The sequence below is a fragment of the Neoarius graeffei genome, chromosome 10 (assembly GCF_027579695.1).
Source record: "Neoarius graeffei isolate fNeoGra1 chromosome 10, fNeoGra1.pri, whole genome shotgun sequence".
Classification (NCBI taxonomy): Eukaryota; Metazoa; Chordata; class Actinopteri; order Siluriformes; family Ariidae; genus Neoarius; species Neoarius graeffei.
In genome coordinates, this window is record NC_083578.1 from 59396681 (window position 1) to 59410967 (window position 14287).

The following is a 14287-nucleotide window of genomic DNA, read 5'->3' on the forward strand; positions in this document are numbered from 1 at the left end:
GACATTTCTGTTATTTTAAACATTGTTTTAAGTGAATCTTTTTATGGTGAAATTGCATTCATTCATTCATAATAACCACTTTGTCTTGGTTAAGGTCGCAGTTGATCTAGAGCAGGAATCCACTTTGGATTAGACGCCAGTCCATCACAAGAGCTATTGATAAAAAGAAATGGCTTTAAGCAATATTCTACACAAGATGAAACTGACACAGCAGGTACACACAGTTGATGTGTCATACTTTGAGGATCCAGGGTTTAATCCTGATTTCTGTCTCCTCATGAGTGCATGCATTTTTTTTTCTGATTTCTAAAGTTTTCTCCCACCTCCCAAACACATGCTTGTAGGTTGATTGCGCTGCTAAATTGTACCTAGCTGTGAATGATCGTGTTGCCCTGCAATGGCCTGGTGTCCCATCTAGGGTGTGCTTCAGATCCACTATAACCATGACCAAGATGAAGTGGTTACTAAAGAGAATTAATGAATGAATATTTTAGATTGTTTTAAAATTTTTGGTAAAACTTATGAACTTGACACACTTTGAGAACTCAGCAATGTGGATGTGCTTTCAATCATTTGGCCCCTTTGTGTTATGAAATAAAGCCTTTTTAGATATGGTTTAACACACAATGCCCAATAAAAGGCAGATTATACCACTATAGCGCATTGTAGTGTCTTTAGGCCTAAAGAAGCCTGGTACAGCCAGCAGATGGTGCCATCTGTATTCCTCTCGTGCTATGGTACATGCAGATGACCCAAAGCTACGTTGTTTGTGGGCCCTTGTACATGAAAGCTTGCTGAAACTGCATCAAGGCTCACACAGTTCTAATGAAGATGTAATTGATTTGTAGTGCTTTCGATAATTTTGTTGGTTATTAAACATGAAGGTCATGGTTATACAGCCACAATTCCAAAAGGAGACCCTGAACTGTTGAGCAACTGTGAAATTGTATATCGGCAAGAACGGGACAGCATTTCTTTTTCAAAACTACAGCAATTGATCTCCTCAGTTCCCAAACGTTTACAGAGTGTTGTTAAAAGTAGAGGTGATGCAACACAGTGGTAAACACGCCCCTGTCCAAAGGTTTCTGAAACGTGTTGCTGACATCAACTTCAAAAGGAGAATATATTTTTCAAAAAACAATAAAATTTCTCAGTTTCAACATTTGATCTGTTGTCTTTGTACCATTTTCAATGAAGTATAGGGTTTCCATGATTTGTAAATTATCACATTTCTGTTTTTTTTACGGTGTCCCCAACTTTTTTGGAATTGGGGTTGTCTAATGTTTAACATTATAAACAGTTATTTGTCTCATCTCATCTGTAGCCGCCTCATCCTGTTCCACAGGGTCGCAGGCAAGCTGGAGCCTATTCCAGCTGACTACGGGCGAAAGGCGGGGTACACCCTGGACAAGTCGCCAGGTCATCACAGGGCTGAACACATAGACACAGACAACCATTCACACTCACATTCACACCTACGGTCAATTTAGAGTCACCAGTTAACCTAACCTGCATGTCTTTGGACTGTGAGGGAAACCGGAGCACCCGGAGGAAACCCACGCGGACACGGGGAGAACATGCAAACTCTGCACAGAAAGGCCCTCGCCGGCCACGGGGCTCGAACCCGGACCTTCTTGCTGTGAGGCGACAGTGCTAACCACTACACCACCGTGCCGCCACAGTTATTTGTATATTTACAAATTGCACCACATATTCAGTTCGACACACATCTAAACCACAGGCTTGTTTCATTTGGCCCATATGAACTTTGGCCCGTAAGTCACACTCGTGTCTAAAAATGATTCGGAGATATGTTACATGTTGTGCTGGCAGTGGCATAATCAGAAATTCATTTGGGATGAGGAAATATACAAAATAAAATCATGATTGTTTTTCTCATTTCTACCATGCATTTCAGGTCGATGTCTGACAGCTGTAGGAGCGGCGATGTCACATTTTTTTATTTAATCATTTAAAGCACAAACTACCGCCAAATAATTTTTGCATATTAATAACAATGCTATAAAATACCTTTATGACAGTTCCAATGAAAATGCTTAAAACAATATTATTAATCCCGGAAAATTACACTTGACACATGATGATATTACTCCTGAGCTACATTTCTTTGGCAGTAAACACTAACAGGCTGCTTCACTGACTCTCACCTCCATTATAAAGTGTAGCTATTTGGTTAGTAGCTTTCAAACAGAAAATGCATCATACAGTTGGCTAACCCTGTTTCTTCCCACAGCAGCTGGTATCCAATAAAATGGGACCCAACAAACAAATACATTCATAATTTTTTTGTATAATAAATGTTATTACCTGGTAGTACATACATGAATAGTTAATGTTACTTCTTATATATACACCCCATGCACGCACAGTAGTGTGCAAAAGTCTTAGCTATGTGTAAAGAAATGCTGTCAACCAAAAATGGCTTAAAATGATGAAATGTTTCAGCATTAAAAAAAAATACTATAAACAGCAGTAAGCCATAATAAATGAAAAAGTCAATATTTGGTGTGAGACGACCCTTAAAATACTATTCTCCGGTCCAATGAGTGCAGTTTGATAAGGAAACGAGCTGTAGGTTTTACTGAGCATCTTGCAGAACCAGCCACAGTTCTTCTGGACACTTTGACTGTCATACACTTAATTTTGCACCAAAACCCAGTCGCCTTCATTCTGTTTTCTTTTTTAATCTGAAAAGTGGGCTCTTATGTAATATACTCAAGATACAACTTGTTTTTTCCTGTAACATTTAATTTTGTGCTGGAAAACGAATGTTTAGAACTCAAATGTTTTTGGACTTACTCGATAATGTAGAAGTCATATATATATATATATATATATATATATATATATATATATATACACACTACCGTTCAAAAGTTTGGGGTCACTTTGAAATGTCCTTATTTTTGAAAGAAAAGCACTGTTCTTTTCAATGCAGATCACTTTAAACTAATCAGAAATCCACTCTATACATTGCTAATGTGGTAAATGACTATTCTAGCTGCAAATGTCTGGTTTTTGGTGCAATATCTCCATAGGTGTATAGAGGCCCATTTCCAGCAACTCTCACTCCAATGTTCTAATGGTACAATGTGTTTGCTCATTGCCTCAGAAGGCTAATGGAGGATTAGAAAACCCTTGTACAATCATGTTAGCACAGCTGAAAACAGTTGAGCTCTTTAGAGAAGCTATAAAACTGACCTTCCTTTGAGCAGATTGAGTTTCAGGAGCATCACATTTGTGGGGTCGATTAAATGCTCAAAATGGCCAGAAAAATGTCTTGACTATATTTTCTATTCATTTTACAACTTATGGTGGTAAATAAAAGTGTGACTTTTCATGGAAAACACTAAATTGTCTGGGTGACCCCAAACTTTTGAATGGTTGTGTGTGTGTGTGTATATATATATATATATATATATATATATATATATATATATATATATAAAATTTATTTATTTGACTTTGATTACCCTTCAGAGTCTCTTCCAAAAATGCTGTGGCGGCAGAATTTGAGTTTGACGCCCCTCGTTTAAACAGAGGTTCAAATGTGACTTATAATCAGGCATCGGCAATGCAGTGCCATAAGGTTATTAGCCTTATTTATGCTGCATGTACTGTGATTGTTGTCCTTCTCCATTTTCTGTTTTGAGACCCTAAATTTGTTTTTTGTGGGGAAAGTCATGATTGCATTAGGTCTCCTGTGTCTACCACATTTAGACCCATTTAAAAAACAAATCTATGTGCAGGACAGACTGAAATATTTCTAATTTTAGTGCCTTTTCAAATAAAAATGAAACTTCTAAGGGTCACTAATACTTTAGGAGAGAAAGTTCAGTCTGTCTCTTAACCTATTTTTCCTGCTGTTACTTTATAAATTAACTTAATTACCTAAATACCTAAAACTGTAGACAAAAAGCTCTTTACACGTCAGGGCCTTGGGTTATTCACTTGGTCTTCCTGATCATAATGAAAAATCTGCAGCTGCTTCCTCTGGGGTCTGAGTTTAGGTCTGTCAGCTCTACTGAGCTTTATGCTCCTTTCCAAAGGTCTGCGTTCTCTGACCTCCATCTATCTTTGTCTGTTTACCCTTTTCCTCTTTGATCTTTCTCTTATCCTTACCTTCTTCCCTGTCCTGTCCAAACTCGTACCTCTTTCTATCCTTGAATTTTCATGCTACAGCACAGCCACAGCATGCTTTTAAGCTGAACTGATTGCAAGCTTCTCTCTGGGCGTTATTGGATTTGGTGGATTTATGGTTGTTCAGGCCTAAGCGTAGCGTCTGTGATGCTAGAAGCTGAGCTCAGTCATATGGCCGCATCACTTGGACATCACAACCCTGACACAGATGGCATAGTGAACTGGTGTTGGTTAAAATCCCTGTTCAGATCTTAATCCTCTATTTTATATAATACCATAGATTGAATATGATATCAGCTTTTCTGCTTATCAGCACTTTTGAAGCAGAGAATCCTACTAATAGCGCAGTATTGTTATTTTTCACCATATGTTATCATATTATAAATTAGTACAAGACATAATCATGTTTAAAAAAAAAAACCAAAAAACAAAAACCCCAGAATGGATTAGTAGTAAAATGGTCATAGCAAATTTAACATGCACAAGATTCTCAGATATCAGCAGTTTTCCCTGCATTCCTGCATCAGTTGGATATAGAAGACTGGGCAGTATTTATTTCAACTGTTATTACTATCATTATCAATAATACTTTTTTTTTCTCAAACTATTATGTTAGCAAAATACGATCACGCTCATGCTAAGTCATGTAATAAAATGCTTTGCAGAATTATCACAATAAAAGTAATACTGAACTCTAATACGTTTTGTAGCATTACAAATTAAAATGTACTTGATTGGGATTTTTATGAATTTATCAAATGGCTAAAGGTGCAAAATAATTTTTTTGTGTCATATAGGTTATTTAAACAGACAGACACATAGTATTTGTTGGATGGTTCGTCTTCACCCACCTACATCATTTCTTGGCACAATGACCTTGGGTGCAATTGCAGCTGCGGGCGTTTTGGGATGTCTGACAGATTTGCACACCTGAATCCTGACATTTTTGCCCATTCATCTTCTTGATCAAGTTCTGTCAGATTGAATGGAGACAGTTCGGGAACAGCAATTTTTGTCTTGCCACAGATTCTCAATAGGACTGAGATCTTTTTCTCCTCTTGCTACTCTTACATAAAGCTTCATTCATTCATTCAACATCTGGGCTGTTGTCCTGTGAACATCATCCTCTATCTGAGCTCTGCAGCTCCATCAGCATCACCCATGACCTCTTTGTTGTTTCTCTGACTAATGCCCTCTTCACACAATCACTGACTTTTGTAGACTTTTCTCAGACAGTCTCCTTTATCCAGTCACACTTGTTCAATATTCTTTCCAATTTTTTTTAAAATAATAGATTTAACAGTGCTCCATGGGATTTAAAAGTTGGATATTTATTTCACCACCAAACCCTGTTTGATACTTTTCCAGAATTTTGTCTTGGACTTGTTTTAATAGCTCATTGATCTTCCTGATCTGTTTTTTTTAAAGGCATTATGATTATGTACATAAAGCAATATAAGTCAAATGGTGTCAAAAGTCATATTTAATACAAACACTTCTTCTAGTTGTTTGGTTTTTAACGGGGTGCCAAATGTAATTAAAAACAACCTCTTGCAACAGTGTAGATAGTAAGGAATACATATTAGCCTGTACATTTATTGGCTGCAAGGCAATATCAAGTTAATGGAGTTAGTATGATATTCTACTCATTCATCTTCAGTTACTGCTTTATCTTGGTCAGGGCCACTGTGGTTCCATCACCTGTTGCGGGAAGAGAATACACAGTGCCTACACACATTCTCAGTCATACCTAAAACCAAACAAAAAAACTATGTGAACATAATTCATATGAGGCTCTTCCAACAGCTAAAAATGTGATGTCACTGGTAACAATGTATAACTAAATAATAAATATCAGCTTTGTGACATTCTGCATTAATTCTTGATAAATGATTTTTTTTAAAAAATGCCTTCATAGCTGAGTCAGAGGTTTAGTTCGTACGGTAAGCAATAACTCACACGTTGACAAGGTTGACACACCACTGTATCCGGTTTACTGCAGACTAGCTAAGAATCTGCTGCTTATTCAGACAGTGTTAACGAGAAACGTGTGCGTGTGTTTATTCCTTGTGGGAAAGGATAGCAAGATGATAGCGGAAGAATCCCCATTGTTAAAGATCAGCTGTGTCTGAACTTTTTGGCAGTAAGTGCCTCTGAGCTTCCTCTGAATAAAAAGCCATCTACTGTCATATCCTGTCATTTGAATTTCAAACAGTCGTGACAGTCACGTTGATGAAATAACTTCTTTTTTTTTTGTTTGCAACTATGTGGCATATCTTTCGTAATATGAGTGAAAATGTACTGTTTTTGTCTTTGAAAAGATATTTAAAAGTGAGCCTTGTGTGATTTGCTTAAAGAAAAATAAAACTTAAGTCCCTTTGGGTCAAGGAAATTGTTATAATGGGAGTTCAGTATTACAGCAGCTTGGGTCTGGTTACACAACACCCCAGCCTGCACCTTTTCACTTGCGTACATGTAGACCACATATGCTGCCATGTCGATATTATTTTGCACTGTGGCATATACCATTAAACTCTTCTGGAGCTGGGCAATGATGCAGTGCCCTTGGAACAAAGGTTACACCATATTAACAGTCCAAAACGCAACAAAAGTAAACTTTTATTGTCATGTCAAGGGAAAAACCCTTTAATTTACAGAACAAGATATCTGAATCTGAAATCGAACTTGACATTCTCCCACTTTTTTCCCTTCTCATTTCTTATCATTAATCATACACTCATGAAAGATGTGACTCCGGAGTTAATCAAAGAAATATTTCAATTGGTGCTGTGTTATCACTAAGCATTCGCTTTCTTTCTTTGTCATGTATCTCAGTTCATTCACATTTTCAGCCTTTGTGGTACACAAGCTGCTAAAATCTCTTTGAAGTGCATTTTTTGTTATACGAAGAGAAAATGATTTCACAAGAAACTGTGTATTTGGCCCAATGAACAAATCAAAAGAGTGGTGGAACAAATATAATCGAAGTTTTGAGATAAACCAACCAAGAAAAGCACTTAATTCATCCTGATATGGAGATTTGCTGACTTTCAAATCTAATTATAAATTAAAATATAGAGACCTACAAATCCTGAAAATAAATGGATGTTATATATCAGGATGAGCTTCACAAGCATGTCGACACCATGTTAAGCATCGTGTGTATGTTTTTTTTTTTTTTTTAATGCACATTGTGCAAAAAAGTTCACTTAAAAATCCATATTAGTTTGTGCTAAAAAGCAGGATGCATTTAATCCTAGCCTGAAAATGAATTTTCATAATGAATCATTATGGTAATTTAGACCCAGAGCTATGTTTAAACTGTGTTCACGAACTTTGCACTAACACTATTAAATTTAACCACATGTGAAGCCTCGTTTCTGAATAATATTACTCTCTATTCATTTGCATTCCAATTATTCTTTAATTTGTTTCCTGCAATCAGTGTGACAATGAAATTGGCAGACAATTTGAAATAACAGTTGTGGGAATAGTGTAGTTTACAGCCTTGAAGCGACTAGAATTGTCACATACTGGATTAAAATTTTGTCTTTCGGCAATTATTTCATACGTCATGTACGCTTACAGAACTGTGTTATAGGTCACTGAGCTACCATTTTAGTTACCTTCTCTTGGACCTTGTAGTATTTTAATAAATCGTTAATTAAATTACTCTTTTCGTCAGTTAATACTATCCATCCATTATCCGTAACCACTTATCCTGTGCAGGGTCGCGGGCAAGCTGGAGCCTATCCCAGCTGACTATGGGTGAGAGGCGGGACACACCCTGGACAAGTCGCCAGATCATCGCAAGGCTGACACAGACAACCATTCACGCTCACATTCACACCTATGGTCAATTTAGAGCCACCAATTAGCCTAACCTGCATGTCTTTGGACTGTGGGGGAAACCGGAGCACCCGGAGGAAACCCACGCAGACACGGGGAGAACATGCAAACTCCGCACAGAAAGACCCCATCAGACACTGGAGTCGAACCCAGAACCTTCTTGCTTTGAGGCGACAGTGCTAACCACTACAACACCGTGCCGCCCTCAATTAATACTAGTCCTACCATTTTAAAACACTCGTCAAATGAGAGCTTTAGGTTAGTTCTACATTTTGTTAACTGCAATTTGGCTTCATTTCCTAAGCACTACCATAGCACTTTTTAACTATCTAAAATGGTGTTGGACAAAAATATTGTTTAAATCTCCTGAATACGTTTCACTGAGTAATTTCCTCTTAAGGTTATTATTTAAATCCATAATATCATTTATCCATGTGAGAGAAAAGTGAACCTGATCAACTTTAGGAGTGACATTTTTCATGAGGCTGTCCATCTCTGTCCATACCATGCTTGATGTGGCTTCATACTTAGCAACCCCCCTCTCCACCCCACCCCACCCCACCCCAAGTCCTCTCCCACATTCATACTTGGCATAAACAATCACTCACACATGCGCGGTAAAAAGATGATAACCAAGAGTCCATCCCTTTCCCTCCCCCCAGTTTGACGTTAGTCCATAGTCCATATAATACACAGGAAATCACACAGAGGTCACAGTTATTTTACAAAAGATAGAATGCCTGAAGCAACTAAAAATGTTCTACCAGGCATTTTTGCTTGTTACAAAAAAAAAAAATCATTCCCTTTTCACTCACCCACATGCCCTCCCTCCCTCCCAAACACCAATATGAGCACTTGTTCTTTTTTCTGATTCTTTCAATATATGAATACACACAATACCGCCAAAATCACCTGCATCCTTTTCTCCCGCACTCACAGATAAGAAGAAGAGAAACAAAACCAAACAAATCAAATCCCAAAAAATGTCTCAAAGAATTCCACAAGGATGAAGGAAGTTCCTTTTAATTCCACCTGGAAATCAAGTTTTGGAATTCAAGTCTTTCCACTGAACTGTGCAAAACTGTACACATTAGTGTCACAATTTGGCAATTAGTTTCCAGCTAGTTTAGTGCCCTTTTGATGCATTTGTTCTTGATGACCTCAGTTTGTATGGTTGTGACGGGGAGTGAAGAATGTCCTCCAATAGTGAGCAAAGACACAGTGTTGTCCCCCCCCCCCCAAAAAAAAGAAAAGTCTTTAGAGGCATAGAGCGATCAAATCCTCCTTACATCAGTAATATTAAAACCTTCATAATAGACTAAGGCAATAGATGCAAATAAGAATTATCCCCATTTTAGTAGCGGGTGGTTGGATTTAGCTTTTGGTGTAGATGCCATTCATTTTCCTGATATTGTGTTTTGTGTCTTTTGTTCATTTCATCTTGCAAAAACTTTGAGCAGAAAAGAATTAGACCATCCCAATCTGAACTTGACTACCTCATAAAAATAATTTTCTGCTCTCTGTAACATTCAGCTAAATATTACAATCGCTGTGTCTCTGTCGACAATATCATTCTACCAATCAACATTTTCCCCCGACCCCCCCCCACACAAATAAATAAATAAATAGATAGATAAATAAATAAACCATTTAACTGATCAGTATTTTCTAAACTTGTGTGCAAAATATTAGTATCAGGCCAATTAATCGGAACATCTCCATCCCAGTTCCTTATCTCTACTAATACTTACACTTGTTTCTGGAACATTATTGAATAAAACTAGGTTTGACGTAAAATCAGAATTTTTCTTCATACAAATGTTTCTGTTCATGAATACTATTTGAATACGTGACTTTCATATTTTTTGTTGTGTGTGTTATATCACTCCTGTGCAGGCCCGGCGCCATGGGGGGGCGAAAGGGGGCGTCGCCCCCTCGTGGCTACAGCCCCGCCCCCTCAACGGAGACTCGGATCACTTAATTGTTTTCTTATGAAAATATAATGTATTATAGACGTATTAATAATTTGCATTTTCAAATACGAAATATTAAGTGGTTGCGCATTGCACAAAAATACATTTCACATAAATCACTACTAAAACTGGCACGGTAGAACAAATCTGATTGGTTGTTATGATTCTTACGTTGCAATCGTAGAATTCAACTGTATTAAGGTAGGATTATTTCAAAAAGCCTGAATTTAATATTAACCCTGTTTTAGACATATGTATCAATCCTAACTACTGGGGACTAGTTATTGTGGGTGTATGTGTGAAATGCTGACACAGCCGCGCACACACAGACCTGTGATAAGGACAAGGGGAGGGGTCGTGCGTGCGGGGGTTTTACATGCACACTTACAAGTGCACTGTCTCTGCAATATCCTGTAATATGCAGTCAGTTTACGGGAGTAGTCTTTCCCCCGCCGAATTAAACGAATTCGATCACAATATTGTGAATCCATTTTCTTTCTTTGTAGGCTAAGTTTATCTCCGTTTATGTTGGTGTATGTGTTCATATATGGTCCGCTTTGTGCGCAAATAGCGTAAGAATATGTGTCGTTGACGTCACCCCCCATGCAGCGGGGGTGAAATTCATCACTTCGGTGTGTTTTGTCCCCTACACGCCTAAACTGGGATCGCGGATTAAGTGGTTAGCGTTGACTCGGTGCGAGTCAGGAAGGCTATTACTGGTGCAGCCGTGGGGTCTGTTGATTTTTTTAAATTATGATTTTGGCCGCCGAGCCAAGTAGACTTGCATTGACGTTTTGTTTTCATGTCGCGGAGCCATTTGTATGTATTTTAAATGTAAAGGACTTGCCTGTAGGTTTGTGTGTGTTGTTTTATGTTTGGCATCTTTCCGGTTGTAACGCGTGTCTGTGAGAAAATTGGAGGTGAGGGTTAACAGGTGGGCACGGGGGTTGATAAAGCGCAACTGCCCTGGTAATATGCCACATGATTTTCCCGGACTAAAGCAACCTTCGGGGCCGTGGTTTTGTGGTTGGCGCAGTTAATTGTTTGAAACACGTTGTCAGACCGCCATCACTACTACATACTATATGAAAAATATTTGCCCCCTTTCGATTTCTAATTGCCCCCTTAGTAAACTGTTCCTGGCGCCGGGCCTGCTCCTGTGGTAGGTCAAACAACCACCACCTAATTATAAATTATATGTTGTTTGCTGAATATCTGCTACATCATGGTCTTCTTGGGTGTCACTCTTAATTGTTTTATTATTATTATTATTATTATTATTATAAGAGAATATCACAGAATTTAATAACACACATGAACTATAGGTGTTCTGCATTTGCATAATGCTTTTTTTTTTTTTACTTGTATAAAACTGTTATGCACTCTGATTTGACTTCAAATTGGGTTCAAGCAACTGGTAATTTTGTACTCTTAAAACATCACATAGGATCAACTAAAAAGACTTATTCAATTCGGTAAGATCTCGGTTTCAGTACCTTCAGTACATTCATTCAGTTTGGGGATTTTTTTTCTAGGACATCAAAAGCAGATAAAAATTTCAAATGCTTTCAAAAACAGTGAGTTGTGTTATATAGAATTTGCAGTTTTAAGGTTTCTGTTTTGATATCAACGTATGACTCATGGCTTGAGCAAACCACATCATATGGGAACTCGTTTTCAACATTAAAGAACTTTCATCAGTGGAAAGTAATTAATAAATATGGCAGAAAGACAAACATGGTAAGTCATGAAAGATGACTGGTAAGTTATGACTGGTAAAACATGGTAAGTTGTGAAAGTGCAAATGCGATTACAGACTACTGGATAAAACTTCAAAGATTAAGCTCCAACTTGTTTTTAAGTAGAGTACAGTTGTGTTCTATACACTAAACCTCCAGAAGAATCAAAGTGTTCTACAGGAAATATTTTAACTCGTCGTTCAAAAATTTGCAATAACTTACCAAATTTGCATTTAAACCCTCATGAGTTTGTTGTCCCTTGGTGCTTTAAGATTTAAGAATACATGCGATTGTTTTTATTACCAAACTGCTTGCAATTTTTTAGCAGGTATAATTTCAAATAGAAATTACTATGCCTAAGTGAAGCTTAATGGTACATGTTCACTGATTTCGTGAAGTAATGTTAATGTCATGTTTAATTATTGTCACAGATCAATCACATTTCTGACCCTCATACACTCATTACCAACAATGGTTTGTCATATAAGCAGTTTTTGTCTTTAGAATGATAGCATTGTCAAGGCTGGAGTAAATAGCACTGTTTTTCAAAACATAGGTATTTGATTTAGTGCCTCACATTTTAGCCCTGAACCCTTTCCCATGATAGCAAGAAAAAAGAAGACATACCATTTAGATGACAGCAGATGATTTTCCCCATGACCTCCCTAACCTTAAAACAAAACAAAACATTATTCATGCCTCCATCTTAAAATACCTTTTAAACCATATTAACTGTCCAATTGTGACCCACCCAAAGAGAAATAAAGGAAATGATAACAGAAATAAATAAACACTTGTCTTTACATGACACAGTAAGGCTCACGGGGTAGTTGAGGTTTAGTTCTACAACAGGGAGGCAAATGGGCCAGCAGACCCTTTTTGAGGTCCTTGTTAAGGAAAAAGCAGATAATGGGGTTCACCCCTGCTTGGGCAAAACTCATCCACACCGTAGTGGAGAGGTACCGGTGTGGGATGGTACATGCTTTCACAAAAACCCGCCAGTAACAGGCCACAATATATGGTGACCACAGCACCAGAAAAAACAGGGTGATTACATAAAACATCCTGCCAAGCTGCTTCTCTGCCTTGAACTCCTCCATGCCTAGCAGTCGTCGGTTCTGGTTGTGCAAGTTCTGCCTGATACCCAACAGGGTAGGTGGCATTGGGCCCCGGCCGAATCCTGCAATCCAATTGGCGGCTGCCTGGCCAGTGGCTCCAGGCCCGTGAAAGGTCCAGTTTTGGCTGATGGCGGGTACCATCTGGATGGGCTTCATCTTGCGGTGCTTGTACTCGAAGAGCAAGAGCTTCATGTAGACCACGTGAGTGGCTAGGATAAGCACAGCCAGCATAAGCATGAATCCCAGTGTGTCATTGGCCTTAAAGTAACGGTGCTCAAAAATGCACTGATCTTCTTCACGGATAAACTTGTAGGTGCCCACATCAAATACAGGTGGAAAGGCCATAGCAACCGACAGTGTCCAGACCATACACACCACGGCAACACACGTCCAGAAGGTCATGCGCTTAGAATAGAACCGATGGTGGGCGATAGCCATGTACCGTGTGACACTAATGCAGAACAGCATGAAGGCTGCGTGGAAGCAGAATAACACGGCCATGAAAGCCACCACCTTGCAGCTGAGTACGCTGTAGGTCCAGGTTGAGCCATTCTTGATGGACACTAGTACAAAGGGGAAGCAGACTGCTGACCGAATTGTGTCAGCCAAGCAAAGATCCAACAAGAAATAGTATGGGGCCTTGTGTAGGGCTCGGTCCCTTAACACTAGTAAAGATACCACCAGGTTGCCCACTAGGCTGATGCATATGATCAGCCCTAGCAGGACAAGCTTGATGTAGGTAGACACAGCTGATGAAGCCCCTCCGTTCACTGTGCCACCCGTAGTAGCCACAACTGCTGCCAGGGGGTTGTGGGACCCATCACTACTCTCGTTTCCGTTGGCCATACCTCTTGCTGCTCTGACTGCAGAGCTTCGTCCTCTCCTCTAGAACCAACACCTCCTTTACTGTCACCTCCTCCACCACCACCTCCTCCTCCACCACCTCCTCCGGTTGAGTTGTCTTTCGTCCACGTGGTTGCCTCTCTTTGTTGTCTCACATAGAACAGGAGAAGCTGGTTCTGCATTGCCTCATTTTGCAGTTCTCTTTGGAACGCCCTTTCAAAAATGTCTCCCCTCCTGACCCTTCACAACACCTATGAGCAAAGTAAAATAATTGTTATTATCCAAAATAAATGTTATAAATACAGTCTCCTAGAAAACCCATTCTGGAGATAATTAAAAAAGTTAATTATCCATGAACCCTTGAAGAACACTTTTCCTAAGAGTATATAAATAAAGTATAAATACATTTTTTCATCAAATGACACTTATGGGTTGAAAGCCTGATATTGTTTACAAGTGGTACTGATGATGGCCAATATTATTTCTTCCATTAGTGCCCTGTTATATGTGGCCAAAAGTGCTAAGATTATTTTAATGGCTACGCGGATAATATGCTAAGGTGATTATGTCCTGAATATTGTTAACCCCTTATGGCTAGACTTTT

The 14287-nt window shown here is 38.7% G+C and overlaps 1 protein-coding gene across 3 annotated transcripts in view; it reads right to left on the reverse strand.

Annotated features, from left to right (window-relative positions):
• Window positions 1-13732, reverse strand: part of gpr173 (G protein-coupled receptor 173) — a 100893-nt gene extending 87161 nt beyond the window's left edge. The window contains exons 1-2 of one of the 3 annotated variants that reach the window (XM_060931972.1): window positions 12350-13732; window positions 5654-5862 (exon numbers count right to left, since the gene is read on the reverse strand). In XM_060931972.1, the coding sequence (XP_060787955.1) occupies window positions 12523-13686 (1164 nt within the window). In that variant the 5' untranslated portion in view covers window positions 13687-13732 and the 3' untranslated portion in view covers window positions 5654-5862; window positions 12350-12522. Of the gene's footprint in view, window positions 1-5653; window positions 5863-11807 lie in introns of those variants that run through there. The other 2 variants (XM_060931975.1, XM_060931973.1) reach the window with 2 other exon arrangements.
• Window positions 13733-14287: the final 555 nt, after the last annotated feature.